We start from the raw sequence: 16471 nt of genomic DNA on the forward strand, positions 1-16471 counted from the left end.
GATTTGGTATTAAATACTGACAGGGTCATCATAGTGGGAGATTTTAACATCCATGCTGACATTGAAGGCGATAGCTTAAGAGCAGCCTTTAATGCTATCTTAGACACTATTGGCTTTGTTCAGAGTGTGAATAGTCCCACGCATTATCATCTTCATACTTTGGATCTTGTGCTGATATACGGCATAGAATGTGAAGAAATAACAGTATTTCCTCACAACCCTGTCCTCTCTGACCACTTTCTAATAACCTTCAGGATTACTTTAACAGAGTTCTCCTCCCCCAAAAGAAGGTTCAATTGTAGTAGATCTTTATCAGATAGTGCAGTTATAAATTTTAAAGAATCTGCTTCACTTTCTCTCTCCTCTGTGTCGCTGAACAGTGCTGCAGAGTGCAAAAGCTAAACTTATTCCCCTTCACAGGTTGATGATTTTGTTGATGGGGTTGCTAGTTCTCTGTGTATTGCCTTAGACAACGCAGCTCCTTTGAAAATGAAAACCGTTAAAAATAGAAAGCTTGCTCCTTGGTTTAATGCAGAGCTGCGTACTTTGAAGCAAAATGCTAGGAAACTGGAGAGAAAATATCGCTCCACAGGCCTGCGAGATTCCTTCCTAGTCTGGAAAAATGGTTTACTGCTGTATAAGAGGACCCTTTGTAAAGCAAGAGCAGCATACTTCTCCTCATTAATAGAGGAGAATAAGAATAATCCTAGATTTCTTTTTAATACAGTTGCCAAACTCACCCAGAGCCATAGCTCTGTTGAACCGTCCATTCCACCTGCTCTTAGCAGCAATGATTTTATGGGATTCTTTATAAATAAGATTGATCTTATTAAAAATAAGATCATAAGCACTCCTCTATCCGTGATTGTACCTGAGGTAGTCATGGAATCTGAACCGGGTTTAGACTGCTTTGATCCAGTTGAACTTTCTGAATTAGCAAAATTATTGTCTTCATCTAAGCCTTCAACTTGTATGTTAGATCCAGTTCCAACCAGGTTATTTAAGGAGGTATTCCCTTTGATCTCCTCCTCCATTTTAGATGTGATTAATCTATCTCTGTTACAGGGATATGTACCTAAAGCTTTTAAGGTTGCTGTAATTAAACCTCTGCTTAAGAAACCGTCTCTTGACCCAGATGACTTGGTCAATTATAGACCTATATCCAATCTTCCTTTATTATCCAAAATTCTTGAGAAAGTAGTTGCCAAACAAGTGTGCGGTCACTTACACCATAATGAACTTTTTGAAGAGTTTCAGTCTGGCTTTAGAGCTCATCATAGCACTGAAACAGCTCTGGTGAAAGTCACTAATGATATTCTCATGGCCTCAGATAATGGACTTGTATCTGTGCTCGTCCTGTTGGATCTTAGTGCTGCATTTGATACAGTTGACCATAATATTCTTTTAGAAAGACTTGAATATTTTGTTGGAATTAAAGGAACAGCACTAGACTGGTTTAAATCTTATCTATCTGATCGAATTCAGTTTGTTCATGTTAATGATAGATCTTCAACATGCTCAAAGGTTATCTGTGGAGTACCACAGGGATCAGTGCTAGGACCAATTCTCTTTACTTTATACATGCTCCCAATTGGTAGAATTATTAGACAGCATGGGATTAATTTCCACTGTTATGCTGATGATACACAGCTATATCTGTCTATAAATCCAGATGAAGCTAACCCATTACATAGATTACAGGCATGTCTTGAAGACATAAAAACCTGGATGACTCTTAACTTTCTGCTTCTGAATGCAGACAAAACAGAAGTTATAGTCTTTGGACCAGAGTCTCTGAAAAAGAAACTGATTAGCCAGTCACTTCATTTGGATGGGATTAAACTGATTTTAGATAATAAAGTAAAAAATCTTGGTGTTATTTTTGATCAGGACCTGTCATTTAAATCCCATATCAAAGAGGTTTCTAGAATTTCCTTCTTTCATCTGAGGAATATTGCAAAAATTAGAAATATCCTGTCCAGGGGTGATGCTGAGAAACTAGTCCATGCATTTGTTACTTCAAGGCTGGACTATTGTAATTCTTTACTATCAGGAAGTCCACAAACTGTAGTTAAAAGCCTTCAGCTGATCCAAAATGCTGCAGCCAGAGTTCTGATGAAAATTAAAAAGAGAGATCACATCTCTCCTATCCTGGCTTCTCTTCATTGGCTTCCTGTTAAATCAAGAATAGAATTTAAAATCCTCCTTCTCACATATAAAGCCTTAAATGGCCAAGCTCCATCTTATATCAGAGATCTGATTGTTCCTTATGTTCCTAACAGAGCACTTTGCTCTCAATCTTCAGGTTTACTAGTGGTTCCTAGAATTTCTAAAAGTAGAATGGGAGGCAGATCTTTTAGTTATCAGGCTCCTCTCCTGTGGAACCAACTACCAGTTTTAGTCCTAGAGGCAGACACCCTGTCTACTTTAAAGGCTAGGCTTAAAACTTTCCTTTTTGATAAAGCTTATAGTTAGGGTGGCTCAGGTTATCCTGAGCTATCTCTATAGTTATGCTGCTATAGGCTTAGACTTTTGGAGGACATAGGGACCCCCATTTCATCATTCTGCTTCATTCTCTCTCTGTTCTCCTATTCTGCAGAATCTGTTAGTTCAATCTCTAACCTTCTGCTCTCTCTGCTTTTCCTCAGAGTAGCTTTGCCTCGTCTGTTCCTGTTTGGCTGTGACGTCATCCTGGAAAGAAACATCAGCTGTGCTGCTTCTATCAACACCCTTGTTTATAGATGTTGGAGATCGGCCTGTTTTCCAGTGTGGTCCTGTTTCTCTGACCGTGACTGGGTGGATGTGCTCTCTTCGTCCTCTGGCATGGGAGCTGCCTTGGAGCTCGTCTGCCTGGCTGTGTGTTTCCTGGACGGGGCCGCCTTTTACAGCTGCTTTTTGTATCTCTGCTTCTGTCTCCTTGAACCCCAGTCGGCCTCGGCAGATGGCCGCTCACACTGAGCCTGGTTCTGCTGGAGGTTTCTTCCTGTTAAAAGGGAGTTTTTCCTCTCCACTGTCGCTACAAGCATGCTTAGTGTGGGGGATTGTATTTGAGTCAATGAGTCAATGCAATCAACTGGTTTTCCTTAGATAGAAAACTTTGTATCGATTTGACTGTATGATCTGGTTGAACTGTAAAGTGCCTTGAGATGACATGTGTTGTGAATTTGGCGCTATATAAATAAACTGAATTGAATTGAATTGAATTTAAGCTGGGCACCGTTTCATTCACAACACCTGTCCCATCAACCATCAGAATCAGAAATACTTTAATAATCCCAGGGCAAAATTAATTTCGTTACATTACTCCATCTGTAATAGAGTGACTATAGGAGCAGTTTGATAGAACACAATTTCATACAATATATATAATTAGGGTCCCCGCTCCATCTCGCCATCAGTTTGGGGGTCCTTGAAAACATTTGAAGACCCCTGATTTATAACATACATATATATTTTTGTTGTCTAAATGTCTTAAAATCCTTGTCTTTGCCAATGCACTGAAACTTCCAGCACTTCCTGAGGAAGTATATCATCGATATATCAGAACAGTTATTTTAAATCAGGTATTTTAGCATTTTGTTTTCATGCACAATTACTCTTTTTATGTTTGTCATGCCAGGTCTTCATTTAGATTATATTCAGCATCATGCTTTTAAAAACATAATGTATGTGATGAAAAATCTAAATAGTTATTGCATTTTTGAAACCTAATAGCTCCAACCTTCACTCCTAATTAACATACAGTGAAGAATAAACTTGTTGAGACTTTAACAATAAAGCTGATATATAGGGGTTAAAAGCAATATATGAAAGTTAATAATATATATTTTTTAAAACAGTATTTTAGTGTTAGTAGAAGGGAATGACTCTAAAGGGTGTATAAACACTCATTTATAGAGTAGGGGGGAAAAAAAGTCACAGTTGACTTGTGAGATCTTATTTTGAAGTTTTCAACCGGAAGCAATGTCACGTTTCTTTGCGGACTTGACGCAGGCTGCTGCAAACACACCGTCTCTTGGCGGACATGGCGGCAACTTGATGAAGGCGGCGAGGGCTTGAAAAAGGAGAGAGAGAAAAGGCGTCTGTAGCAGGTGGGAGCTAGGCCCCATCCGCCGACACAAAAAGGCAACAGTCCTTCGCCATGTTGGAAGACGATAGCGCCCTTGTCCGCGCACGACCGAGGCCGGGGAAGACGTAAGCGCGTCGGTGAGTGTTTCTAAAAGCGGAGTCGCGGCTACGCAGAGGAGCGGCGCCGCGCGGCAGCTCGGGGCGGACGGCAGGAGGACAGCCATGGAGGATGCGGCCCGCGGTCGCAGGAGTCTGATTTCCCACCCGGCCCACGCTCCTTTGGATGGGAATTACCGCTGATCGCCACGGAAAGCCGGGACAACCCACGAACCGACTCTTGAGGGGAGGAAAACGCGATCGGCTCCCGACGTCCATGACTGTTGCGGCAGAGGAGCCCCCACGGTGGAGTCGGCCGGTTCCCAAAATATGACCAGGGGTGCTGGGACGTGTTGGCAGCAAGAAGACGACGACGGCTTCCAAATCTGGCTAGAGCCCCCCCGCGACCACCAAAAGCCATTCACCGACTCCGAGAGGGCGCAGAGATGGCGACTGTCCTTGGCATCTCTCCTGTTCCTCACCGTCCTCCTCTCTGATCGTCTGTGGTTCTGCGCCGAGGCCAGGCTGGCCCGAACCCCGGACAAGTTCGCGTCCTCCCACCTCCACTCCCCCCACACCCACTCGGCGCACATTAGCCTCATAGAGAACCCCCACGCTATTTTTCTAGGAAACTCCACCAAACATCTGTGGCGCCTTGAAACTCGCCACCGGGACAGTTCGTCCGGCGACTGCTTCGCCTTCGCGGATGCGGACGACCTGTGCCGGGGCCTCTCCGACCAACAGGGGCCGCGGGTCGCTAACATGAGCGACTTGTTCCTGTCCTTTTGTAACTCCTACTCCCTGCTGGATCTGTTCGAGGGCTCGGTGAGCCCGGACAACCTGAACTGCAGCGTCCAGGCGCTGGAGGAGGGCGACGCGACGCGATGCAGCGAGTGCGTCCAGGCGTACCAGCGCTACGACCAGCACGCCCAGGAGAAATACGAGGACTTTGAGCTCCTGACTCAGAAATACGAGCCAGGGGCTTATTCGGTGAGGACGTGCATGGAGCAGTGCAAGGTAGGTGGAGGGAGGGGGGGTGATGGGGTGGCCATCTGTTGATTTGGGCCCGGATAGATGCCAGTTTTGGTCCTCCTGCTCCTGTCGCCATGGAGACGGATGTCAGATCCAAGGAGACTCCCGCTCTCATTCATCTCTTCATTGCATATAGGCCCCCATGCTAATGTTCAGATCGAGGCCCCGTTAGTGACTCCCCCCCCCCCCTTTTTTTTTTTTTTTTTTTTTTTTTTTTGCGCATAAGCTGCCATCGATTTGCGCGATAAGAGCTGCCTCTGCCTATATAGAACATCGCCTTTACAATAAGGCTGATAGCTTGTGCAAACATCTACTCTGAGCCCTGTGTGTGCTGTCGCAGTCCGACAGGTGTTCACCGCGGCCGCTCTACTCCACATCGAGTGCAGTTTCATTAAAGTCAAGAGGTGGTTTCCCTGGTTAATGTGCCGGAAGTCGTTTTTATGTGTGTTTGCACATCAGCGAGGCTGCCCGTCTCCTCTGGGCTTGTTTGATTTGCCCACAGCTGTGTTCAGCACCGCGGACAGCGCCAGGCTGCTGCTGCTGAATGGCGCTACCCAGGCTCCATTCACAGAAACAACAGAGGCGTAGCCAGAAGATTTTAATAAGGGGGGCCAGGCAATAACCAATGAACACAGAGGGGGTGATAGGTGCTACAACCTGAGGGCCAATCTACGCTGTTCCAAAAGGAAAATGAATAACCATAACATCCATATTTTCTAAATAAACAAAAACTATACTTTCCTACAGCCTGTGCTAACAAATAGACGCATATATTTAAACATCCATGCCCAACAGTTTTTAGTTCTGAGGCGAACGTCTTAATCGTTATCATTACCAGAGATGGCAAAAGTACTCACTTTCTGTACTTGAGTAAAAGTACAAATACTTGTGTAAAAAATACTCTGGTAAAAGTGGAAGTACTGATTAAACTTCTTTACTCAAGTAAAAGTAACAAAGTACAGGCTTGTAAATTTACTTAAAGTATAAAAGTAAAAGTAGAAACCACTTTTTTCATGCCGTTGCCTACATTTTAAATGGATGTCTGCCAATAGGAATAGATCTCCGTTGTGTTCAATTTCAATCATCTCGTCGTCCATGCTACTATGCTAACGCCGCCGCCACCAAGCTGCAATGATTTGCCGCGAATGAATACCGCCGAATCTGTCGATTCATCTTGTAGTGGTGCGTCAAATGCAACGTAGATTCCCATCCAATTAGATTGAATTCTGTATTGATGACGCGAAAAATAATAACGGTAACTCCATTGAAATGATTCAAAACTAAAGTAACGAGCAAATTTTTTTAAATGTAAGGAGTAGAAAGTACAGATATTTGTGTAAAAATGTAAGGAGTAGAAGTAAAAAGTCGCCATAAAAATAAGTAGTAAAGTAAAGTAAAAATATCAGAAAAATCTACTTGAGTACAGTAACGAAGTATTTGTACTTTGTTACTTCCCATCTCTGATCATTACTAACCTGCTTTTATTAATAATCATTCAGCATAACATTTATATTTACATGTACTAATATCTACACTACATATTATTAAAGTAGTAGTATCTCTGATTTCAGTGAAGATTCCTACACATATTTTTCTCTTTATATAAGACAAAATCTAGGTTTGAAAAGAGCATGAATTCTGTATTTATTTTTAATGTCAGTATATTGATGTGCATAATTATTAACAGGGTTTTTCTTGTCAGGTAAGTTAAGATATAAGTTATAAGTTAGAATATTCCTCTTGAGAGTATTACTGCTGCCACCGTCTGTATTATAGGGAATAAATGGTAGGGGGGGCCAATGATTAGGTAACCTGGCCCCCCATCTAGCTCCGCCCCTGAAAAAGAAGCCCTAGTCAATCCCGGATGGCCTCCATTTACTCTACTGGTTACAGACACTGAGAGCACAGCTGCAAAAAAAAAAAACAAACTTAAAAATGAAAAGAAAGATTAAAATAGTAAAATATCTTAAATTTCCGTTTAACTTTGTGTGCAGATTGCCTCTTTAGGAAACAATGTCTTCCATTTGATCTTGCTACCGCCTTTATTTTTCATTTATTTTATTCTCTTATGTGTTAGCTAACACAAAGCAGTGGCTAACTGTGAAGCAGAAAGGAAACCATTTGTCGTTTCTGCAGTGAAACATGGCGGTGGTAGCATTATGCCTTCTTTTAATATAGAATTTGTGTGGCATGTATTTGTATGTAGCTGATTCAAATCAATACTTCCAAAACCCAAATATCACAAGAGTCACTGCTGTGTCTCTTTTGAAGGATCATTAGCATTTATGCACATCTAAGACCTAAAACTATTGCGCAGTTTTATATATTTTAGTTATTTATTTGAAAAATTTACCAAATGTTGCCACCTTACCTGATATCTGCAAATGCAGTGAAGTCTGGCCTTTGACTGGGCCATTTTAAGGCATGAATCTAATCTGTTTCATTCTTTTTATGGCTGGATGTTTCCAGATGGTGGGTCACCTTCAGTCTCACCTTTTTTCATGTCTCCAGTATATCTTCTCCCTTCTATTTCGCTCCATCCGTCCTGAAGAGCATCCAGACTCTCTACAGCCCCTCCAGAGTTTGTGATTTCCAGTCATATTAAATGCCAAAGAAATACATCTGAGTTTGTTGTGGTAACACGACTAAATATCATAGGAGTTTAGAGGTTTTTTTCCATCATATTCTCTGTTTTCCAGAGCTGAACGCTCATCTCTGAACATTATTTCATGTTTTTATCTTGCAACAAACTCAGGTCCGTTCTCTATGCTCACCCTTTGGCATTTGTAGGGAAAACAGTCATTTAGTCACGCTGCTAATTTCTTTAACAGTGACCATTATCCTTCACCTTCCTTGATTATAGGTTTTCTCTGGGCCTTTATGTGTTACAGAAAGATCAGCATGACTCAAGCGATAATGTGGAGCTCTGGTGGAGTTAATGGCTACCTGCCTCGGTGAGGGTTAACCGTTTAAGTTGTCTCAGACGGATATGTGTGGTTTCCCCGCATGATCGTAGCCCCTACGGAGGCGCGTAGCAGGAAAACATTAAAGAAACGGAGCTTTGCCTTATTGTCTCGCTCATAGGAAACGTTTACTAGAGGGGCCATCTCTGACATTTGGAGTTTGTCTGTTTTGTTGAGTGGGAGCATCTCTGCTGGTCCGCAGGTGGTGCTTTGATTCTTCTAGCCTGAGGTAAAACATCACACGGCGAACACGGCCAGCGTTGCTGGTCCTCACAATGGGATCCTCCATCATCTGGCTGGTTGGAAGCCCGCCACTCGTTCATTCATGCTGTCAGAACCTTCAGAAAACCAGAACTGAGGCACTAAGCAGAAGTGTTTCCCAGCTCACTCATTTTTCTGACATTAACAAAGTCTGCTTCAGTTGGGCCTTTATAAATGAGGCCTTATTCCACTTGCAGAGATCTAAAATGTCTTAAAGATAAAACAGACATAACATCCTAGATAGAAAATGGCATCAGGGATTATTTAGGTGCAAACTTGGGCTGAGAAAAACTGATCACTGAGTGCTTTCGTTTGATCTCGATGTCTAAACTCAACTCGGTGTGTCTTATACCCCTAAATAAAAGCAAATAAAATGAACTGCCCTCAGGAGTTCTGTTTCTGAATAAATTTGTTGAGCCTGCTTTTGTATAATTTAATCTCACTGTTAATCCAGCTGTGCCGTGAAGGCTCCAGAGGTTTGTTAGAGGACATTGATGAACAAACAGCATCATCGACTCCAAGGAAGGCTGCAGACGTGTCTGGAATAAAATCTGGAGAAGTTTGAAACCAAATAAAGAAGCAGATAATCTGAGCATTAAACCTTAAAAGCTCAAGCTTATTGGTTGGATGCTGGCTGCCTTTATAGTCTTGATTTAATTTTCATCGTCTGTGGCCTTTATTTATTAAAGTTGAGAGTATTTGAAGACGGAAAATAGTTTTTAGAAATGAGTTCATTGGGATAACTTCCCACAGTTGGACCAATAGTTCATCTTGATTTCTTGTTGATACAAGCGTATGTGAAGCCATTTGCAAAACAAGTTAATATGTTTTGTATACCTCTTGAAAGCGTCCCTTGGGAGATGTTCAAGGCACATAACACCAGGAAGAGGCCTAGAGGACGGCCCAGGACACTATGAAGGGACTTCGTCTCTTGGTTGGCTCTGGAAGGTTTCAGGCTTCCTTCTGAGGAGCTGGGAGTGTCCGCTGAGACTGGAAGGCTACCAGCTGGAGAAGAGTAGTTTAAATAATTTTTTACAATTTATACTTAAGTGTTGGTAGAAGTGCACCAACTTCGGTGTCTCTTGTTTTACATACGATACGTCATAATGCAGAGGAATACGGAGGCACTGATATCAAAACCTGAGTCGTTGTTGTTTTCCAATAAAAATACTGTCATATATGTCTTTACTGTTTAGAAAACATGAAAGACAGAGTGCTAAAATAGCTTTTCTGCTCAAATAAACACCCACAATCCTTTGCTACATAGCTATCACTTTACTGACTGAACAAACAGTTCAGCTGGTAAATAATAACAAAATAATAAACTCTCAGCTCTATTTATTTAGCTGCAATTTTCTATTTTAGCCACTAGATGGCACTGTAGCATATTAAATTCGTTGTTTTTGATTTTTTTTTTCTAAAAAGAAAACCATATTTGCGAAAATTTAAAGTAGCGTTAAGTTTAAAGGCACAGAACATACCAACGAGTGCAAACACCGCTGTCCTCTCAGCTCAGTTTTGCTTTGTAAGATTAAGTTTTTTTTGCAGAAATCAGAGCTCAGAAAGTTGGATGATTATTCTAGAAAGGACTGTAGGTGCAGAAACACCCCCAGCTGTCTCTTGGCTACCCCCACAGAGTAGCCAGGCGCCTTTACTGTCAAAATGTCTACGTAGGATGGGAAAATTGCAGTTCACTCAACAGTCTGCCTTGTTTGTTGTAATTACTGTTATAATAATGATCTGAAACTATGCACACAAAAAAAAAAAAGTCACCTTTTTTTTAATCAAATAAAATCCACTTGTCTTCGGGAAAGACCCCCCAACTACCTCCAAAGCCGTATTTTCATTTTGGATCTCTCCAGGAGGAAAATGTCTCGGCGCGCTCCCGCCATTATCTCCGCACGAGACCAAAATATCTGCACTTCTTCATAACTCATAATCATTTGACAAGCATAATGAACTGGCAGTGCAGGTGTCTGCACCCCAGATCCTCCCTGGTAATTTTACACATTTGTGGATTTGAAAGGCACCTGCATGACTAAGTAATCACAGAGTTGGTGGAACTCAGCAGTTCTCATCTGCTGCTTCTCTTGAAACCTCTTCTTTTTTTCCTCTAATGCATTTTCCTGACACTTCTGGCCTCGCTCTCACTACTATATCAGTACTCCAATCCCCCTGCCCCTTACACTCTTTATATCAATCTGAAAGACGGATCTTAGCCGGCAATGTGTCTTAAGTGAGAAGTAGGACACAGGCCATGGTGTCCTACCTCACAGATCCTTGTCAACCACACACATCTGCATTGATCTCAGGTCTTTTGTGAGGGACAGGCAGCAGCGATACCAGGGAGTTGATCCCTATTGATTCAGACTGAGCACTCTGTATTTCCCCCTCCTTTATTTGATAGTAGGCAGCTCCTGCGACCCACATAGGGCGAGTGGCTGAGCAGTGATGTCTCTATCTGAGCCTGTCTCACTGTGCAACATGACCTGTTTGTTTCGGAGGCTCGCAGTGTTTTTCAAAGCTATTCCTAGCTTTGCAGATTTGATGTTTTGTCATGTTGCGAGCTTAAACTTTAGCTATAGGACTTTGTGTGTCACTCGACACACTCTCCCTGCAGTGAAACACGGTGGAGGAAGCTTCATGCTTTTAAACTAGTGCACAGAAGGCTTTTCATCCAAATAATTTTTTTAATACAGGTCAATGAAATATAAGCTTTCCTGTTGAGTAACATTGCTCTCATAAACTGGTTCAGTTTCTTCACCAGGTTGTTTCTTCTACATTATTGTATATCTGTGAGTAATAATATTAATATTAACAGAGATTAAAACATATGGTACTTACATCCTTGGCTGTTGTTCGAGGCCTCTTCCTTTCTCGTCCTTTCCGTGTAGAACAATAGTTTTCTTTGCCTTTTTTTTTTGGGCTCCACCATGTATTAAACTTTCATAATCCGGAGGTGTTAGTGGATTATCAAAATATAAATCCAGAAGCGTTAGTAGCATTGTAGCGTATTTTTATCTGCCGCTGACTTAAAGAAACAATGACAGTCAGGACTGTTCGTAAACATGCAAGTCAGCCATATTGGATAATCCAATGACTTGGACTGTGTCCGAACGTCCAATGTAACCCCTAGATCCCTCAATCACTATATAGAGCAGTTAACTCAGTTAACTTACCGTTTGGACAGATGATAACTACTTTTCACTCCCCGTTGGTCACGTAACTCCTCCTCCCTGCATGGTGCCTGCGCCATCTTTTTTATTTGACAGTTGTAGGCCACAGTGGGCAACAGTGACAGCAAATCCCATCCCAACCCGGGATATATCTGCTCGTCTAGTTACCATGAATGATCACTACTTTTCAAGGTGCATTGTGGGAAATTTCGACTCAACTACTTGTTCATCCACTAGTCATTCAGACACTCATCTAAAATGGTGTAACCACTACATAGTCCCCTATATAGTGATTAGGGCGGACATTCGGACACAGCTTCGTTCTTCAAAGTCTCCCCTTTATTCCAAAAAGTCCCAGTCAACCATTATTGATAATGACATAAAGAAGATATAACACTGATCAAAATATAAACTCAGAAGTGTTGGCAGATTATCAGAATACCATTAATCAAGAAGTGTTTATAGCAACGTAGCATACTTCTCTCCACTGCTCACTTAAAGGGACAAAAAAATCTGAATTGGTCATAAATCAACATGTCAGCCATATTGGATATTTAGCTGGCTTATGAAGTCTTTATTTTCTAAATATATCTTTAAAAAATCTATAGCTTGCTTTCATTTTGTAAAATGTATTTTTTAAACATGAAAATAGGGCATAGCATTATGCACAATTTTTAAGCTAATTCCATTAGTAAATTTGGCCAGACTAGCTAAGCCAGCCACTAAAGTTTTGTTTTAAAAACTAAAACTTGTTTTCAATTCAGTTTATTTATATAGCGTCAATTTACAACACAAGTCATCTGAAGGCACTTTACAGTTCACCAGATCGTACAATCAAATTGATTCAAAGTTTTCTATCTAAGCGAAACCAGTTGATTGCATCGACTCATCGACGTGGATGCAATCCTTCACACTAAGCATGCTTGTAGCGACAGTGGAGAGGAAAAACTCCCTTTTAACAGGAAGAAACCTCCAGCAGAACCAGGCCTTGGTTCTGCTGGAGGTGCACTGTTGTTACACTTGGTGCACTGTTATAAAATAACATGGAAATGATTTGCTGCCTTCTCATGTGCTTAATATTTTCCTGGACTCTATTTTGACTAGAATTAGCAAATGCTAACATGCTAACACGCTGAACCAATCAGAACATCAGATCAAAGAGGACAGTAGCATCGACGCTGTATGCTAACATTGTCACCATATTTTTAGAGGCAAACTTCTAGAAACATCCTGAAAATAAAAACATGAAGTCTCAGTAGAACAGCTCGATAATCGATAATATGTATTTCTTAAAAATCTCCCCTTTATTCCAACCATTATTGATAATCATATAAAAAGAAATTATGTAAAAAAACTGTGTTTTTTATCCAAATGTCCAGCCTTTAGATATACAAAATAAATGTATTTGTGTCATGATTGGTTTAAGCAATCTGACCCACATGCAGAGAACCACTCAGAGACCAAGGGAAAAAGTTTAACAGGTTTATTAAATGTAGATGAAATAAAGAGGTTGGACGTGGAACTCAGTGGACCGGTGAACCGGAACTGGAAATTCTGAAGGGGAGATCACAGTGATCAGTTCAGGGACCGTAGGAAATTTGACAGAGGCTTGAATATTACTGTAGAGGGACTCCTTAAATCCTTAAATCCAGCTTGTGGAGGTTAATCCAGAGAAGAGGGAACTCGTTGGAGGGCGGACAGATAGACAAGCGTTGGACCCAGAGGAGTAAAGGAGCGGACTGTCACTTGGATTTCCGATGAGGACTTGAACAGATCATGTGGAGGTTTTCCCCTGCTCAGTGTGAACTCAGTTAATCCTTCCAGGGGGACAAGGTCCAGGTATCCAGTTACTCAGGAAGGATTCCTGCCGAAGAGCAAAGACAAAAACTAGGTAAGACTCAGAGAAACAAAGCTTAGGTTAGACTCTGCTAATGTCAGCTTGGCTAGAGTACCAAAACTGGCAAACACTTGGCGTCAAGGTAGTGACAGCCCACTGCTCAAATGCTCCTCCAGTAATGATCCAACGAGCCGCAGGTGTGCAGGGAGGCCCAATGAGGACAGGGCACCACCTGGTGGTGGAGAGAGAAAAATACACAAACAACCCACACAAACTGGATTCCTAACAATTTGATGAAACAAATAGAGTTTATTAAAGTACTTTAGTGTATATTCAGAAGCAATGTGTGCACTTTAAGCACATTTTGTTTTGCAATGCATGTACTCCTGTATTGATTTGGCAATGTTGTTTTATATCCGCCTCACTGACCACCATTAATAGTACTCGTTTAAATTTATAGAGTACCTTATGAATATTGTTGTGTACCGTTTTATGAAACAACTAAGCTAATATGGTTTCTTGTGTTGAATTCCTGTAGCACAACTAACCATTGAAAAAGTAAATGTTGAAATTTATTTTATATTTTAAACAAGAATTATTCCATCTACTCAGTCTACTGTTTTTGAAAGACTTTTCTATCACTTATGTCCCATTCTGGTGGGAATATTACCATTTAACAGCACAGTATTTACCCACCATTACCAGTCCTCTACTATCACATCAATATATGTAATTACACTTAAGATTATCCTTGTTTTAGCAGCATTTTATCATCTTTCACTCATTGTAGAGATGTGTGGTCTGTGTCTGTGTTGTTGTGAGCCGTGAATGCTTTCACCAGGGTCTGGCCTCAGTTGGCCACCATTAAACATTTACAAGCCGGGGGACATAATGGAGCATTAAGCAGAGAGAGAGAGAGACACCTACTTTTGCTAAAAGGAGAACAAGTATTTCATTTACATTCATCAGAAATCTCAAATGAACACTTATGCTGTTTTGTTGGCAGCTGTGGTGAAGTCTGTTTGGAAACTGGTTATTATCCCCAAATCCTTCAGGATTGTTGTTATAAAATTATCTGATGCCAAATTTTTTTGAAAAAAAGACTTAAAAGTCCTTGTTTTGGTTATGATTTAGGAGTTGGTTCAGTTGTGCTTCAGCTTGCTGCATTTGAGTCAGGATCTGGCTGGTTGATGTGTGTATTATGTTGCAATGATTTTTCTTTTTTCTTTTCTGTACACATCAAACTGACTGTGAGGGGAGGCGGGGGGGATCACATGCAGAAGCTGCAGCTTTGCTTTGCTCTCGGATCATCTCACGGTACCTCCCACTTGACAGGAACCACGAAATAACACCCTCCCTCTTCCCCAAATGTTTCCTTTTGTGGCTGGAGACAGAGCCTTACTGTAGCGTTGATTCTTTGATCATTTTGTCATTTTAAATCCACAAAGTTTAATGTAGCTATTAGGCAGCACGTTGCTTCCTGTTTACGAGAACCATGCAACCCTGCACTCACGTGGGTTTTCCGCCATTGTGGCCTCCTGCGGCGGTTGTGGATGCTGACCTTGGAGAGGGATTTGTCCCCGCGCGCGATGCCTGTCCCACTGCGGGACAGCCACATTTATGAATGGGCCTTTCCCTGAGCTGAATACTGATGAGGATGAGGATGAGGGAAAGGAGAGGAGAAAAGATGCTGCTGCAGTGCACAACTTCACAGCTGTGAGCTGCTGCCTTCTGCTGGGGTGCAGGTCGGATCACGGGCGCCCCGGCTGAAGCTAAAGCCAGAAATAAAGGTTAACATGGCTGCTTGCTAATCTGAGTCGTTTCGCCTCGGTGGCATTTTAGTTAAAGATGACTCATCTACCGGACATAGAGTAATGTTGTCAATCAAGGCTAGCAGTAATCACTGCTACACAGAAACAGGATTAGTTCTGTTGAAGCTTAATGATGTTTCTGTCCTTTTACACCACATTGTTGCTCTAAAGTATTAAAAGAACCGTTTATCTGAAAAGTTGGACAATTTCTAGCAACACCTGTGTCATGATTTAACTAAATATCAGACCCAAATACAGAGAAACCATACAGAGAGACCAGGGAAAAAGCTTAACAGGTTTATTGAGAAGCTTGTGGAGATTCCAGTGTTGCTCTGAACACTGCTCAACCGGAACTGAAAGGTGAGGGGAAGACACTGCGGTTAGTTCAGGTTCAGTGGGAAAATTCATTCTCGAACTTAAAGAGGAGAAAAGGTTTGCAGACTCGCGTTTCCAGAAAAGTGGTTGACTCTTAACTCCGGTCGGTGTGGGGTGTTCCAGTGTTTGTCTCATTCGGTGGAGGGCGGACAGGGTTTACCCAGAATGCGGTTGTTTGTAGGAGAACGGAGACACTGACTGCCACTCAGATTTCCTGCGGTACTTGAACGGATTGTGGTGCAGATGAACCCCTTGCTCAGTGTGAAACTCAAATGAACCCTTGGAGAAAAGTGGATCCAAACCTCCAGTTTGTATCCCCAGCTCAGTTTGAGGCTCAGTTGATCCTTCCAGGGAGAGAAGGACCGAAACGTCCAGTTTGCAGGACGACTTCCTGCCGAGAGCCAAAGACAAAAAACAATGTTAAAACTCAGGATGACAAAAACTCAGTTTGACTCAGCTTGGCTAGAGTATCCAAAACTGGCAAACACTCTGGCGTCGAGGTAGTGGCAGTCAGCAGCTTAAGAGCGCTCCGTTAATAAGGTAACCTCTTGCAGGTGTGTGAGGAGGTAAATCAGGACCAGGCGCCGCTTGGTGGAGGAAGGAAGACAAACACACAAAACACAAACCACACAGACACGAGTCCTAACAACCTGCCCTAAATGTTATTAACATTCGTTAAAAAAAAAGTCACCACAAGGTGGAGTGGTGACTTTCATCAAAAATATATATTGATGAAATTGTGTTATATCAAACTGGTCCTATAGTCACTCTATTACAGATGGAGTAATGTAACCAAAGTAATTTCTCCCTGGGATTATTAAAGTATTTCTGATTCTTATTCCTGGTTGATGG

The 16471-nt window shown here is 41.8% G+C and overlaps 1 protein-coding gene across 1 annotated transcript in view; it reads left to right on the forward strand.

The window, feature by feature from the left end:
• Positions 1-3981: 3981 nt before the first annotated feature.
• The window catches only part of fam155a (family with sequence similarity 155 member A), a 37545-nt gene continuing 25055 nt past the window's right edge, over positions 3982-16471 (forward strand). The window contains exon 1 of the mRNA XM_038295876.1: positions 3982-5181. Coding sequence (XP_038151804.1) covers positions 4495-5181 — 687 coding nt within the window. The 5' untranslated portion in view covers positions 3982-4494. The remainder of the gene's footprint in view (positions 5182-16471) is intronic.

The sequence above is a fragment of the Cyprinodon tularosa genome, unplaced genomic scaffold (genome assembly GCF_016077235.1).
Source record: "Cyprinodon tularosa strain WSP-4 unplaced genomic scaffold, ASM1607723v1 ctg362, whole genome shotgun sequence".
Classification (NCBI taxonomy): domain Eukaryota; kingdom Metazoa; phylum Chordata; class Actinopteri; order Cyprinodontiformes; family Cyprinodontidae; genus Cyprinodon; species Cyprinodon tularosa.